General features: G+C 37.7%; 1 protein-coding gene across 2 annotated transcripts; it reads right to left on the reverse strand.

The window, feature by feature from the left end:
• Positions 1 to 3,870: 3,870 nt before the first annotated feature.
• On the reverse strand, positions 3,871 to 7,115 carry LOC115928691. 2 transcript variants are annotated; one of them, XR_004066180.1, is made up of 3 exons: positions 6,868 to 7,115; positions 5,240 to 5,252; positions 3,871 to 4,799 (listed from the first exon to the last, which is right to left on the reverse strand). XR_004066180.1 is itself a non-coding variant. In XM_030996467.1 (2 exons), exons 1-2 carry the CDS (start codon positions 6,929 to 6,931, stop codon positions 4,309 to 4,311), a joined length of 555 nt encoding a protein of 184 aa, XP_030852327.1. In that variant the 5' UTR covers positions 6,932 to 7,115; the 3' UTR covers positions 3,871 to 4,308. The 2 variants fall into 2 exon arrangements, 1 of the variants encoding a protein (XP_030852327.1); XM_030996467.1 differs by lacking the exon at positions 5,240 to 5,252.
• Positions 7,116 to 15,822: the final 8,707 nt, after the last annotated feature.

The raw sequence follows: 15,822 nt of genomic DNA on the forward strand, positions 1-15,822 counted from the left end.
AACCCTAGAAAATTACTATTCTGCATTTGGAGGGGTGCATGGTGGGGGCGGTGTGTGAGGCTATTAATGATATCATTCATAGTCTCTTTTTGATCTGTGACAGTGTGGCTGTCAAAATATTTAATTGGTATTGCAATTTGGCACACATTGGCCGACAACCACACACACACACACACACACACGCACACACACGAAAGCACGCACACAAAAAAACATGCCCCCATTTTCCACATTTTTGTTTTTAAAAAATCTGTAAATTTCTATTTGTAAATATGATCTAGAATCCCTAATAAATGTTAGGCCTACATTTTTTTTTTTGGGGGGGGGGAGGGGGGGGGGCAACTGAGTCTTAATAAAATAGTATGGGTTGAGAGGCTCCATACACCCCATTGGTGACAAATCTGAGTACCCCACCCCCTCCCCCTAAATAAATGAGTTTGCAAACAAAAGCAAGCATCTATGACACAATTGTAACATTCACAAATAGTACATGGCAATTCCACAATAAGCGACACACATATATCAACTTTGCAAATCACTAAATAAATGTATAATTCATTTATTACATTCAGAATGTTACAAATGTGGACGATCATATGGTTCAAAAGCAGTTAACTTGTTATTGGTTGCACATGGTCTTTAAATGACTGAAATAATCAATATCTAGCCCACATTACATCGGAATTGCTCAAGTACACAAAGTGCACATAATTCATACACAATTGACATTTAACCGGAATGTTAATATTTTGATTGACGTGCCTGTTCTGTATTATTTTCCGTATAACATTCAGGGTGTCCCCCAAAAATCCAGTTACTTCACATCTAATATACGCAAACTATGGATCACAATGGGAAGAGCAATCACAAAAGTTCATTCACTAGCTTTTGCTATAACAATTTTTTTGCTGCAAATTAAGGATGGTAAAAAGTAAATACCAGGCTGAATGAAGTTTTATAATTTTAGGGCGAGTTATTTCTGAATAACTGACCATAAAATCATAAAACTTCATTCAGCCAGGTATATTAAAAAAAAAAATCAATGATTTTCCCATATTATACAAGAAGTGACCCCAGCCCTTTTTGTCATCCTATATTAAGCATGTACATTTATGAGATCAAAAACTGTTTTGCTAATAGTCTAGTCATAAAGGCTACAGCTCATACCAACTCGGAATTTATATTCTGAGTAATGTTGATCTATATCTTAACCATAATTTCTAAATTTATGATTATATTATTATGTAAATTGTAATTATTCCAAGAACCCTGTTATATCATATCAGGGTAGAAAAAACAAAGAAATTATCACATGAAAAGCACAGTGCTCTTAACTCCTTTCACAAGTTTTCAATTGCATGTATTTATTTGTGAGTAATTAACTATATTCAGCCCAAGGCATTTTGTCCATTCACAGGCCCAAAGAAGGGGGGGGGGGACATATATTTGGCTTCACAGTGTCCCCCTCACGAACTCCTTTTATTATCTTCATATTTGGCATGCATGTAGAGTTCATAAAACTATACAATGTCACGGTGCCATGATACACAATAACCCTGTAAATTATTGCCTAAAATATACACACAAAAATCAAGGACAGTGCTTTTATAGGAACAGCACAATCTGAATTAACAGTGACAAAATTAAAAAAAGAGATGAAACCAGCAAATGATTTATCAACAGAAACTCACTTCATTGAACCTCAATTTTTATTTACGCGGACACACAATCTCATCTCAAAATGTATGACAGACTTTTCAACATCTTATAATCAGAACTTAGACTCAATACCAAAAACAAAAACAAAACAAAAACAAAAAAACGTAGTAAATTCATGCATACTTTAACCCTATTGTAACTGATGGAGGGGGGTTCGACCATTGATCATCAATGTTTTGCACAATAGTTATGCATTGTGCAATGGCCTTATCACACAATTTCACAAGTTGTTTTCTCAAAGTTTCAAGCAACTTTAACATGGTTTAAGACATGAACCTTTCAAACAATTTTGCCAAATAGTACATAGAATATCTGAACAAGATACATTAGTATTAAGTGATTTAGATTTTAAATATATATATATATATATATATATATATATATATCCTGTGAAGATGGAATACTTCAGTTTATCATGGCTACTGGCAGTTTCATGCAAGAGCAATCAATATATATATATTTTAGGATGCTTGCAAGCTGAGTTACTGAGTCCATTTTCTGCACAAAGTACAGTAGCATGGCATAACAATCAAGTTACATCAATTAATGAATTAACCCCAATGCACATGCCCATGAACGGTGAGTAGCTCAACTGAATAATATAAACATAACATTTAAGTTTTAACACAAATCTGATTATCTAATCTTCGAGATTACAGATCTCATCTAGGATTGGCTCTAATTTCTGTACGTCGCCTTTTAAACCCAATACGAACCAGCAGCCTTGTATAGCACCACCTCAATTCCTCAACTACTCAAATCTGGCCCGGTTACTAATCCATAATGCAACATTCTGAGCAGTGTAGTCTTATGATATAGGCCCACTAATTCACTACTCAATGCATGCATACCGTAATTATTATGTTACTAAGTAGCAAAACAAGTACTTATTTTCTCACAATGTTTCAGTTTCCCTGTAATAGGGATAACACCATGTTGCACTGTTGCAGTGCTGTCAGAGGTCACATGGTGAGTTCAAAGGTCGTTTGAGGTCATATGTTAAAATTTACCTGCAAGACTCTCTTGTGGCAAGAAATATTGGAGTCATCAACAAGCTTAAAAGCTTTCTTCCAGCACAGGCACTATCCATGTGGTATTGTGCAATAAATTTACCATATCTTAATTATGAGATTCTGGCATGGGAAATGCCTCTCACACGAGACTCAACAAAGTCATTCTACTTCAGAAAAAAGTACTGAGAATGATATGCAATAAGCCCTTTAGAGCTCATACGGATGAATAGTTTCGTCAGAAACGTATCCTTAAAGTCAGTGACCTCTACAACTATTCCATTCATTTATCAGCTAGATACAGATATTATACCTTATGTCCTACAAAATAAAATTTATGAGAAATAATACTTTGCATTCCTATAATACTAGACAATCAAATGACTATCACTTAAAGCAGAACAGTATTTTCTAGCAAAACTGTATTTTTCACAGGACCCAAAATCTGAACCGATTTAGAATACTCATCAAAAAATTTCTTCTGAATTCTTATTGATTTAATCAAATATCTCGTAAACTTTATACTTATCCACGGTAGTGTTGATTATTTTAAAGTCAATATCTACATAATTTTGTATATAGTTTATATACATTCATGTTACAATGTTTATATCTATATAAATTTATAGAATTTTGCTGATTATTTTGCTAAATTTATATCATATTACCCTTGTATAAAATCTCGATAGGGGGTCTACATCTTACAAGCTATGCTTTTCAGTAGGCCCCTCCACATTTTTTCATTTTATTGGTACGTTTCAAATCTGCATATGTTATGCAGTTGATGTATTTTTTTCAATGGAAATGTTTTATTATGAAATGTACTTTGATGATTTGTGGAATATGAATATATGAATAAATAAATAAATCAAAATAAATAACTCTGCACATGTTGCTGCAATGGCAAACAAAATTTAGGATATATTCGTGCCTTCAGAGGTCACATGGTGAAGTCATAGGTCATTTCAGGTAAAACGTTTAAAGTTTACCTGTATGACTCTCATATACAATTCTCATGGATGGCAAGGGAGATCGCGATATTTCTAGTCATTTTCACAAGTGGTCGAGACACAACATCGCTAATGCCTTGTTATTAGGTAAGGTTCATTAGCATTTAAACCTTTTTATTTTTATTTTTTTATGGATGTTGATTATCATGAAAGTGAGACTAAAAAGGGAAAAAGTATCACAAAATCAGGCAATTGTTAGCAAATAAGAAATAGCTTTCAAGGTGGTAATTTGTTTGCAAAGATATGACATCAGCAGAATTGAAAAACAAAAGTCATAACTATCCCAAATATAGTCCAAATAATACTTTTTTGGGACACATCCAGTGCATAATGACAGCTTAGGTGACTTACCAAAAGATAAAGCTGCGGCCCACTGCGGGAAAACCGCAAAACAGCATTTTATACCGGATGTACTAAACCCCTCCTAAGTCTTTGGAAGAATTATAGAGGATCGGTATATCTGGCATATAATCCCGCTGTGCCTTATTCATGCAGTGGGCCACGGCTTCTGGTATATAATCTTCTGGTAATTCGCCTGAAGATGAAGGTGTTTGGTTGAGCATACTCAATTATTTTGCACTATGTGTCTTCCCTAAAGATTGGCACATAGTCACTGCATGTCCAAGGGAATGTGGTGCAGCAACACGCTTTTTCTTGGATGGAATTATGGCTGATGAAGATGGTCTAGAAAAGGCTTGCTCTTTCATGGCAGACTGTTTGGTTGGACGTCCCTTATTTAGTTTCCTCCTCCCTCCGAGTTTCAGTCGACGGCGTGATATGGCTGAGGGCTGAACAGGGATGCTGGGGCCAGATGACTGTAGCAGTCCACCCGAGACTCCTGCCTTCGACTTCACCTTCCTTTTAGCAAGATTTACTCCGCTATACCTGCCAAACATTCGGATTGCTGATACAAGGGCACTGTCTGTTTTTAAACGACCATATGCTCTGAGCATAGCCTTGTACGATTCTACGTAGGTGGTTGGATCTTGTTTTAGTTTTTCCTCCATGTCCACAAACATATGATGGACATCCTCCAAAATCCTGTTGTCTCTCTGTGGAGCTGAAAACAAAAAGCAAGAAAAATTACCTAGTAAGACAAAATCTCACATAACAGTTCTATTTGGTTACATACTCACTATCAGTTAACTAGCATTTTACACTTTCCTTCATTAATTTAAAGTGACTGGCCACTGTCAAAGAAGTATCTACAAACAACATGTAAATACAACTCAATTCTATTTTGCTTGAGTTTTGTTTCAATTATAATTTTTCTCTGTAAACATGTTAGCCCTTAAATGTTATAATAACAATGGTAAGAAATATGTCCAAAAACATATAACATAAGAGGAGCACACATCGTCAACTTTTGTTGATGGCAGTATCCACTTGTTTACTACTGTAAGCAGGGAGTGCTGAAATGTGCGCCTTGGCGACATTCATTTACAAACTAGATATAAAATGGAATATGCTGAAAATGAAATAAAACTGTATTATACTTACTTGTTTGCTACATCTGTATCCAATCATTAATAGACAAGGTGTGAGTTAACAGATGGAAGAAAAATAAAAAAAAACAAACAGAAGAATTTGTTATGTCATGAACATTAATAATCAAGATAAGACCCCCCCCCCCCCCCCCTCAAGGAAAGATGTTGAATTGGCATAACCTGACCTAACATAATAGTACCACATACCCTGGATTTGTTTTTTATTCCAAAATATATACAAGAATCTCTGGAAAAAATAAAAACCAAAAGAAGTATGGTCCTCATTTTGGCTTATCTATTTTTATCATGCACTTGTTAAGGTAGGGCAAGCAGCAAATATGGAATTACTCCCGAGTGAAAAAAAAAATTGTAATTGTCAACCATATTTTTCAGTTGGCTGTTATGCCAATACAATTTTTTTTTTTTTTTTGGGGGGGGGGGGGGTGGTTGGTCTGACATGCAACATGCAAATTTTCTGAAACATGTACCATGAACATAATAATTTATAAAATGCAACTTCTATTCAATATATTTTATCATTAATAGTAATAATTAACAGTAACATATAGATTCTCTGCAACATACATCATCATGAATATTAATAACTATAACATGCAAATTAGATTCAACAACTGTTATCATGAATATTAATAATTAACAATAAAATGCAACATGTATCATCAGGGATAAACAATAATGTAAATTCTCAGGAAATCAGGTGCGGACACAGGGTTGAACAAGGACTGGGGGGGGGGGGGGGGGGGGGGGAGGCACAATTGGCTCCCTACTGCATCCGCACCTGTGTATCCATCCGCATGAATGTAATATGCAAATTTTCTGTAGCATGCAAATGATAGCCATTATTATGTAAACAAATTTGATTTATTCCAATGTTGTAAGATATTGAAATGCCAAGAAAAACAAAAATTAACTCTAACCACATGGAGGGGGGGGGGGGGGCCCATCAACATTTTCCACGACCATTCTGACGCGCGAAATTTTTGAACGCGGCGCTCGCTGACTTTTTACTTTCAAAAAAACATTTTCACAAAAACGGGCATACACCCTGTACCGTTACGACGTTGCACGATTTAAACAAATATCCGTCAAACCAAAAACAGCTCATTGGCTAAAATTATTTTGTTTCAGCATAATTATGCTTCGAAAAGTTTCTGCAATAAATTTTGCCCCAAAACAAACAAAAACAAAAGGTCGCGAAAGAAGAAATACATAAGAAATTAATTTTGATACCAGGAATTTTCTTCAAGTATAATTTTTTGGAATGCTACAAAGAATATTTACACCAAAAATTAGAATTCTATGAGCTTTATTTAGTGATTTAGAGCAAAAAGTATGATTTCGTGCATAAATTAACATAATTAACATAAAATAAAAAGACATTATTTCGGAAAGACTAACTTTACATTCTTGTAGATCACATCGCACACTACTATCATGCAAATTTTCGTGGAGATTGCGTGATTGGCGGTTGAGATCTGAAGGGGGGCAAAAAATGCCCCCTCCCCCCCCCCCTCCATGGACTCAAGTGAACAAAAAAAAAATGGGATGAGGGTTAAGCGTAAATAGAAAAATAGAACGATCTTATAATGCATGCAGTAAAAAATGAAAGTCATTGCTTACATTTGGTGGAGTAATGTCTATGCATTACGTTGGGCAAACTGGTTGTGTAGATCTCTCTGGGCATGCAGGCTTTCTAGCCTGACTAGTTGAGGATCTTCGATTGAAGCATGGTCATCAAGATGGCTACTAGACATTGGCTCATCTACATCAGGCTCGGGCTCATCTACATCAGGCTCGGGCACATCCTCAGCTGAGGGCTCAGATGACTGGAGAGGGCCAAGCCATCCTGATGGCACATTGCTCGTTGCTGAAATTCAATAATTATATATCACTACCCAATTTAGAAAACATTACATTGGACAACAAATGCACTGCATACTGTCTTTAAAGTACAGTTCTTCACAGGAGAGAACAACATCTACAATTCAGGAAGTTATTATTTGATTATTTGCTCAGGCTTGGTTTTTTCTATGTTCATTGTTAACCAAATGTAAGACATGACATGGTAGATCTCTTTCTGGTTCTTTTCAACCCTGTAAATACATCTTGTTCACCCAATACTCTCTGAATATGAAAAAAAAAAACCAAGGTGGTTCGCGAACCACAGGTCTCGCCTGATTTTGCGATCAATAAAACAAGGAATATGACCTTTTGACCCCTTGATAACCTTTGACATCATCATCTCTCTCTCTCTCTCTCTCTTGGTTGATCCCTCCACTTTCTTTGAAGATTTCTTGGGTGATTTCATCGTCTTACACTATAGTACAGTTACACTACAAAAAAATCCACATGTGGGACTAGTCTACATCTATCTACTATCTGTGAGACGTATGATAAAACGTTTTTTTATTTTAAATTTTTCATTTACATACCTGCAATGGATCAGGAAGCGTTGTTTGCGTAATGTCTTCCATGGCAGATTATGACATAAATCAACCATTAATGAAATATAACGTCAAGAATGCGAGAATAACCTGGCAAGTTCAGATCAGGCGCGCTGTTCATGAAGTACTAGTCTTTGCTGCAGCCCGGTTTTACTCACTTATCGTGAAAATGACGGAACTACAGTGTAAAACGTAAAGTCGCCCCCCCCCCCCCCCGGGGGGCCCTCACTCCCTCACCTCCCCTCTGTTTCTTCCCCTCTCTCTCTCTCTCTTTTTAAAATCTCTCTTTCTCCTCCCCTCCCTCCCCTCTATCCCTCCCCGCTTCTTCCCTCCCTCTCTCCCTATCTCTACTCACCCCTCTCCCTATCTCCCTCTCTCTCTCCGCCCCGTCCCTTCATTCTTTTTTTCTCTAACCCACATCCTCCCTCGATCCCGCACTCCCCCTCTCTCTCTCTCTCTCTTTCTCCTCCTCCTTTTACTCTCTTTTCTCTCTACTCCATCTCTCCTTATCTCCTTCAGTTTCCTATATCTCACTTACCAATCAGGAACCCAGTAAGTTCACCCATTGAGAGGACACTGGTATCATTTTGGGGCACCAGTCTTACAAGGTGGATGAAATACAAATTAAGGACATCGATCAGGGCGAGGTTGTGGGATGGGATCCAATCTTCTTTTTTCCGATTTATAAATATCCTCCCCTTTCATTTTCCCCCTCTTTAAGCACAAGATGGGATGGGGGATCTGGTGAAAGGAAGACGGAAAAAATAATTCTGTACGTCAGTCGCCAGAAGATGATTTTAGCTACAACATAATGAAACAAAAGGACATATCACAATAGTATTTAGATTTATTTACATTTCTTTTATTTCAATGAGCATGCTAGTATCTCTCAACATATACACAAGCTACATTTAACCTTTATGACGAAATCGAATGATTAAACATCTACGTAATTCATGATGATACTAACAGCAATATAATATGTGTGTGTAGGAGGGGAATATGCTAGGGAATGCAATTATACATCGGCCGGGCGTAGGAGTTCTAAAATGATTGGGGAGAAAAGATGACATACATAGGCATCATGATATGTGAGATGCAAGGATAGCAAAAAGATGATACGTGAAAAGAGAAAGAGAGAGCGAGAGAGAGGGAGAGAGAGAGATCGAGAGGGAAGGAGGGAGGGAGGGGTGAGGAAGAAGAAGAAGAAGAAGAAGAAGAAGAAGAAGAAGAAGAAGAAAAAGAAGAAGGAGAAGAAGAAGAAGAACAAGAAGAAGAAGAAGAAGGAGAAGAAGAAGAAGAAGAAGAAGAAGGAGAAGAAGAAGAAGAAGAAGAAAAAGAAGAAGGAGAAGAAGAAGAAGAAGAAGAAGGAGAAGAAGAAGAAGAAGAAGAAGAAGAAGGAGAAGAAGAAGAAGAAGAAGAAGAAGAAGAAGGAGAAGAAGAAGAAGAAGAAGAAGAAGAAGAAGAAAAAGAAGAAGGAGAAGAAGAAGAAGAAGAAGAAGAAGAAGAAGAAAAAGAAGAAGGAGAAGAAGAAGAAGAAGAAGAAGAAGGAGAAGAAGAAGGAGAAGAAGAAGAAGAAGAAGAAGAAGAAGGAGAAGGAGAAGAAGAAGAAGAAGAAGAAGAAGAAGGAGAAGAAGAAGAAGAAGAAGAAGGAGAAGAAGAAGAAGAAGAAGAAGAAGAAGAAGAAAAAAAAAGAAGAAGAACTAGTAATAATGTTTTTTTTTTGTGGCGGATCCATTTAGGCGGGTCACAGAGGGTAACACGTGCCCCAGCCAAACCAATTCTGGCGTACATATTTATCGAGAGTATTATAGAATATAAAAATGTGTCCCCTTGTTTTATTGCTTGTCATTTTTCAGACTTTTACCCCATTTCCCCTGTTAAAGATTTCTACCATCCACATTTTTAGGAATCATAATTTATAAGGAAACGCTTCGTTTTTCGCTTGGAAATCCACGCTACCACTCTCAAGAGTATGACTTTGACTTTTAATCTTTTCCCCTAGTTGATGTTTACAAGGTATCTTACCATCTATGTCTTGGTCCGACTGTTTCATGGCATATACCTGGCTTCATTCCATAGATGGAGGTTCAGATAGTACATTTTGGTTACAATATCATTTATGACTTTGCTAAAAATACCCCCCCCCCACCAAAAACTAAACTAGTTAATAAAATAAAAACTTGAATGATGGATTGCAAAGTAAACGTTACGAAATAGCTACACAAAGGTATATAATAGGAACGCATATGAGCCAGAGAAATCAGATAATTGATCTCAGAAATTTGTTATTTCCCAATGACGAAAATTTGAAAAAACCTCGACCTGAAAATACCGTGGTACAGTTTTTACAGAGCTATCTCGATTTCCATCTCTGAGTTTTGCTTGAAGGTATTATGCAGTCAAGCGAATAAGCCGTGTATTATGCGTTGTAATTGAGCTTTTTGTATCCATCTCTATTGTCCGTTCCTGTACCTAATGAATGAGGAACCAGGTGACGAATCAAAATAGGGGGCGTCGATTTCTGGTCAAGATTTGGGGGGTGTTCGTCTATGCTAAATACGTCCAATTTCTTCAAGGAAAAGTCATTTTCTAATGAAAAAGGAGCAGGGCAAACCGTGTCATAAGGGAGAGGGAGCGCCATTCGAGAGTGGTGGTGATGCAGATTTTTCTTCTGCCCCCCCCCCCGAACGTGTTTGCTCTTTTACGCCACTGCCTCTGTTAGGTGAGCCCCCTGGAATGTTTGCCCCCCTCACCCCCCAATCCCAAACTGCTTCCGGCGCGCCTGACATGACTTGTTAACATTTTGCATTCCAGCAACGCTCTTTGTAGGAAATGTATAGGTTGAAGCCAGGGGCGTAAATCCGTACCGAGGGGTGGGGGGGGGGGGGGGGGTGATCGGCGATAGCCATCACATACTAGCACGAGCACACGCGCGCCCACACTAATAATTTACGCAAGCGCGCGCGATCGCGCACGCACAAACACACAACACACACACACACACACACAACACACACACTCACACTCACATACTTATTATCGAACATTACTTCCTTACCTGGTATCAAAGGCAACTTGAAAGTAACACGTAGGTGTATTATACATAGATTAGTTTTGAAAACTAGCATTAATGGCAAACTAGCTAGGAAATGGAGTTAATATTTCTAAGGCTCAATGGAGGGGGTGCTAGGCTAGATAGAGAGGGTGCTAGGCTGGATGTAGTGCAAGTTTAAATGAAATCATTCTAGGAGATAGATGGAGCTAATATCTCTAAGGCTCAATGGAGGGGGTGCTAGGCAAGTTTAAATGAAATCATGCTAGGAGATATTATGGAGTTAATAATTAATGAGCGAGAACACTAACTGAAGTTCTTCAAAATGAAACATACTAGGTATGGGGCTTGTGTGATCATCACACCATTGTTTAGAACAAGATTGTTTGGAACCAGCAACCTTGAAAACTTGGCCAGTATGACGTGACATTTCGGTACTTTATAATACATTATATCTGATATATTGGTAAAGAGTAAAGATTGTGAAAACTTTATGTAAAAAAAGGTAACATTAAAAAATATGCAAGTAGTCAGGAAATCCCTTACACGATCTAGGAGTAAAGATTGTGATAATTCTCTCGCGCTCTAACTCGCCACCTCCCCCCCTCTCTCTCTCTCTCTCTCATTTAATTTTTCACGTCTAGTGACATTCCTAAACATAAGCCTGCTATATAACGAAAACTTGATATTAAAGAAGTAGGAGCAGATGTGCCAAAATAACCAAACATCATAATTCGACATGATCGGTATCAGAAGCTCCGAGAGAGATGAAATGAGACGGAGCCTACACTATATGAGATTGGAGGTGGCTTGTGTTCCAAGTATGGTACATTGCTATGCGCATTACATTGATCTACAGAAACGTATACAATGATCGAGGTGCATGCCGGGAAGGCGTATGAAAGATGACGTAATGGTATCGAAATATAAGAAAGGAAAACAAGTTCAGTTCAAGACAGTTCAAAATAATGCTGGGAAATGGAAATTAAAATGATACCGTTTTAAAAACCAGTTAGATATGGTTTTTGGACAAGAAGCATGAGATAATTCATTGCTCGGCAATCTGGACTGTATTTGAAACAGAGCATCCAATATTCCTGATATTTAATAGTATACTGTCAATAAAAAAATATAACTAAAAAAAATAATAATAATGGACCTCTTTACCAAAGGCTGTGTGTCTTTGTCGAGCACAAAATGATTCTGCTCGGGTATGCAGGCCAGTTGTTATCCCATATTGGGCTTGAATATATAGACTTGAATTGAAAGACCCTTTGTTTCACTTCGCGAAGTTTGGGCGCTTTTTTTATGAGGAATAAAACCTTGCCCATCATTGAATTCATGTTGTAAAGTTGTTTACAGACTGGAAAAGGATAGCATGGGAGTGTACAAATTGAATAAATGGATGTAAGTAGTACTGCAAATGTAAAAAACTTGTTTAACCTGGCAATAAGGGACTCTTGACTGTAGTTTAAAAATTGGACATGGCTTTGGGGCTAACGCTACCGGCCACCGGCTACGCTGACGACCGCCAGCTAGCTGACGACCGCCAGCTAGCTGACGACCGCCAGCTAGCTGACGACCGCCAGCTAGCTGACGACCGCCAGCTAGCTGACGCTAGCTGACGACCGCCAGCTAGCTGACGACCGCCAGCTAGCTGACGACCCCCCCCCCCAAAAAAAAGACCCCCCAAAAAAGACCCCCCCCCAAAAAAAAGACCCCCACCAAAAAAAAAGACCCCCCCTCTAAAAAAAAAGACCCCCCCCCAAAAAAAAGACCCCTCAGCTGCTTCCCCTCACCATAGGCCATTTTTCAAGTTTTTTTTGAGGAATCCATTGACATATTGTGATTTGGAACCCTTTCCCATACATCAACAACACCAACAATAATTAATTTATTACACCAAACTTTGAGGGAGATGAAAATGGGTTCCAACATCAGTTTTTCTTTTTCAAAGATTTATTTTTAAAAAAAAGCACTAGCTGAGAGTCGAACCCGATACCTTACACTTGCCAGGCGTTTGCCTATCCACTAGACTAATGTGTCACACTGGTCATGTCTATGTATTTTTTCATATTGATACTTATATTGTTGTAGATGTAGCAAAAGACGTATTCTAACTTATTCAGAGAGTCGCTTGTTAAAGAAAGAATATCAAATGTTATTTTCTCCTTTGTTGAGGAGGTGGGGGGGGGTGTCCCCTTAAAAAAAAAGGAGATGGACACGTCAATGTCATGGGGTAAATAAAAAAAATAAAAAAAATAACATGAGGTAGAAAGAAGAAGCTGGGAGTCGAACCCGAGTACATACATACATTGCGTTGTGAAGCGATCAGTCTTATCCACAAGACCACTTTGCCTCACTGCTACTAACTGGTTCGCTTCTTGGTCTTATAGCACTTTCTGCATGTTAACGACTTTAATATGTTGATTTACTGATTTAACGATTTCGGGATGCATAATTATTCATATTTTTGCAGTCCGATGTTGTCAAGATTGCCCGTAAATGTTTTCTTTTAGTTACTGATATTTCTGATATAATAGTGAGGTTTTATGTTATTTTCATTTATTTTGCAAACTGCTGACTTAAACTTAAAGTGATATGACAATAGGCCACTGCCCTGACATAGCATAATGAACAGAACACGGATCTATTCCTTTTAGGATATGCTACGAATTCTATAAAAGGGCACCAATGAATAGGGAAGCTTGGCTATTCGATTCCGTGTTCAATAGCTTGCACCTGCAATGTTTGAATAGTTACGTAACACATTATTCAGCTCTTTCTGACATGGCATCAATTAATGAATTGAAAAAAAAACCCGACCCTCCCTTCATTGACGGAATATTTTTGTCTATTGCGAGGATTACATGAGAGGTAATAATAGCATTCCTGACGTAATGGTATCGAAATATAAGAAAGGAAAACAAGTTCAGTTCAAGACAGTTCAAAATAATGCTGGGAAATGGAAATTAAAATGATACCGTTTTAAAAACCAGTTAGATATGGTTTTTGGACAAGAAGCATGAGATAATTCATTGCTCGGCAATCTGGACTGTATTTGAAACAGAGCATCCAATATTCCTGATATTTAATAGTATACTGTCAATAAAAAAATATAACTAAAACAAATAATAATAATGGACCTCTTTACCAAAGGCTGTGTGTCTTTGTCGAGCACAAAATGATTCTGCTCGGGTATGCAGGCCAGTTGTTATCCCATATTGGGCTTGAATATATAGACTTGAATTGAAAGACCCTTTGTTTCACTTCGCGAAGTTTGGGCGCTTTTTTTATGAGGAATAAAACCTTGCCCATCATTGAATTCATGTTGTAAAGTTGTTTACAGACTGGAAAAGGATAGCATGGGAGTGTACAAATTGAATAAATGGATGTAAGTAGTACTGCAAATGTAAAAAACTTGTTTAACCTGGCAATAAGGGACTCTTGACTGTAGTTTAAAAATTGGACATGGCTTTGGGGCTAACGCTACCGGCCACCGGCTACGCTGACGACCGCCAGCTAGCTGACGACCGCCAGCTAGCTGACGACCCCCCCCCCAAAAAAAAAGACCCCCCAAAAAAGACCCCCCCAAAAAAAGACCCCCACCAAAAAAAAAGACCCCCCTCTAAAAAAAAAGACCCCCCCCCAAAAAAAAGACCCCTCAGCTGCTTCCCCTCACCATAGGCCATTTTTCAAGTTTTTTTTGAGGAATCCATTGACATATTGTGATTTGGAACCCTTTCCCATACATCAACAACACCAACAATAATTAATTTATTACACCAAACTTTGAGGGAGATGAAAATGGGTTCCAACATCAGTTTTTCTTTTTCAAAGATTTATTTTTAAAAAAAAGCACTAGCTGAGAGTCGAACCCGATACCTTACACTTGCCAGGCGTTTGCCTATCCACTAGACTAATGTGTCACACTGGTCATGTCTATGTATTTTTTCATATTGATACTTATATTGTTGTAGATGTAGCAAAAGACGTATTCTAACTTATTCAGAGAGTCGCTTGTTAAAGAAAGAATATCAAATGTTATTTTCTCCTTTGTTGAGGAGGTGGGGGGGGGGGGGGTGTCCCCTTAAAAAAAAGGAGATGGACACGTCAATGTCATGGGGTAAATAAAAAAAATAAAAAAAATAACATGAGGTAGAAAGAAGAAGCTGGGAGTCGAACCCGAGTACATACATACATTGCGTTGTGAAGCGATCAGTCTTATCCACAAGACCACTTTGCCTCACTGCTACTAACTGGTTCGCTTCTTGGTCTTATAGCACTTTCTGCATGTTAACGACTTTAATATGTTGATTTACTGATTTAACGATTTCGGGATGCATAATTATTCATATTTTTGCAGTCCGATGTTGTCAAGATTGCCCGTAAATGTTTTCTTTTAGTTACTGATATTTCTGATATAATAGTGAGGTTTTATGTTATTTTCATTTATTTTGCAAACTGCTGACTTAAACTTAAAGTGATATGACAATAGGCCACTGCCCTGACATAGCATAATGAACAGAACACGGATCTATTCCTTTTAGGATATGCTACGAATTCTATAAAAGGGCACCAATGAATAGGGAAGCTTGGCTATTCGATTCCGTGTTCAATAGCTTGCACCTGCAATGTTTGAATAGTTACGTAACACATTATTCAGCTCTTTCTGACATGGCATCAATTAATGAATTGAAAAAAAAACCCGACCCTCCCTTCATTGACGGAATATTTTTGTCTATTGCGAGGATTACATGAGAGGTAATAATAGCATTCCTGACGTAATGGTATCGAAATATAAGAAAGGAAAACAAGTTCAGTTCAAGACAGTTCAAAATAATGCTGGGAAATGGAAATTAAAATGATACCGTTTTAAAAACCAGTTAGATATGGTTTTTGGACAAGAAGCATGAGATAATTCATTGCTCGGCAATCTGGACTGTATTTGAAACAGAGCATCCAATATTCCTGATATTTAATAGTATACTGTCAATAAAAAAATATAACTAAAACAAATAATAATAATGGACCTCTTTACCAAAGGCTGTGTGTCTTTGTCGAGCACAAAATGAT

The sequence above is a fragment of the Strongylocentrotus purpuratus genome, unplaced genomic scaffold (genome assembly GCF_000002235.5).
Source record: "Strongylocentrotus purpuratus isolate Spur 01 unplaced genomic scaffold, Spur_5.0 spur5_scaffold_3, whole genome shotgun sequence".
In the NCBI taxonomy this organism is placed as follows: Eukaryota; Metazoa; Echinodermata; class Echinoidea; order Camarodonta; family Strongylocentrotidae; genus Strongylocentrotus; species Strongylocentrotus purpuratus.

What these genes read in the sequence shown, in the direction of transcription:
- LOC115928691 (XM_030996467.1), bottom strand. Translation starts at nt 6,931, where the DNA reads ATGCCCAGAGAGATCTACACAACCAGTTTGCCCAACGTAATGCATAGA. An exon ending in TAGACATTACTCCACCAAAT is followed by an intron (nt 4,800 to 6,867) that starts GTAAGCAATGAC and finishes TTTTGTTTTCAG; the next exon opens with CTCCACAGAGAGACAACAGG.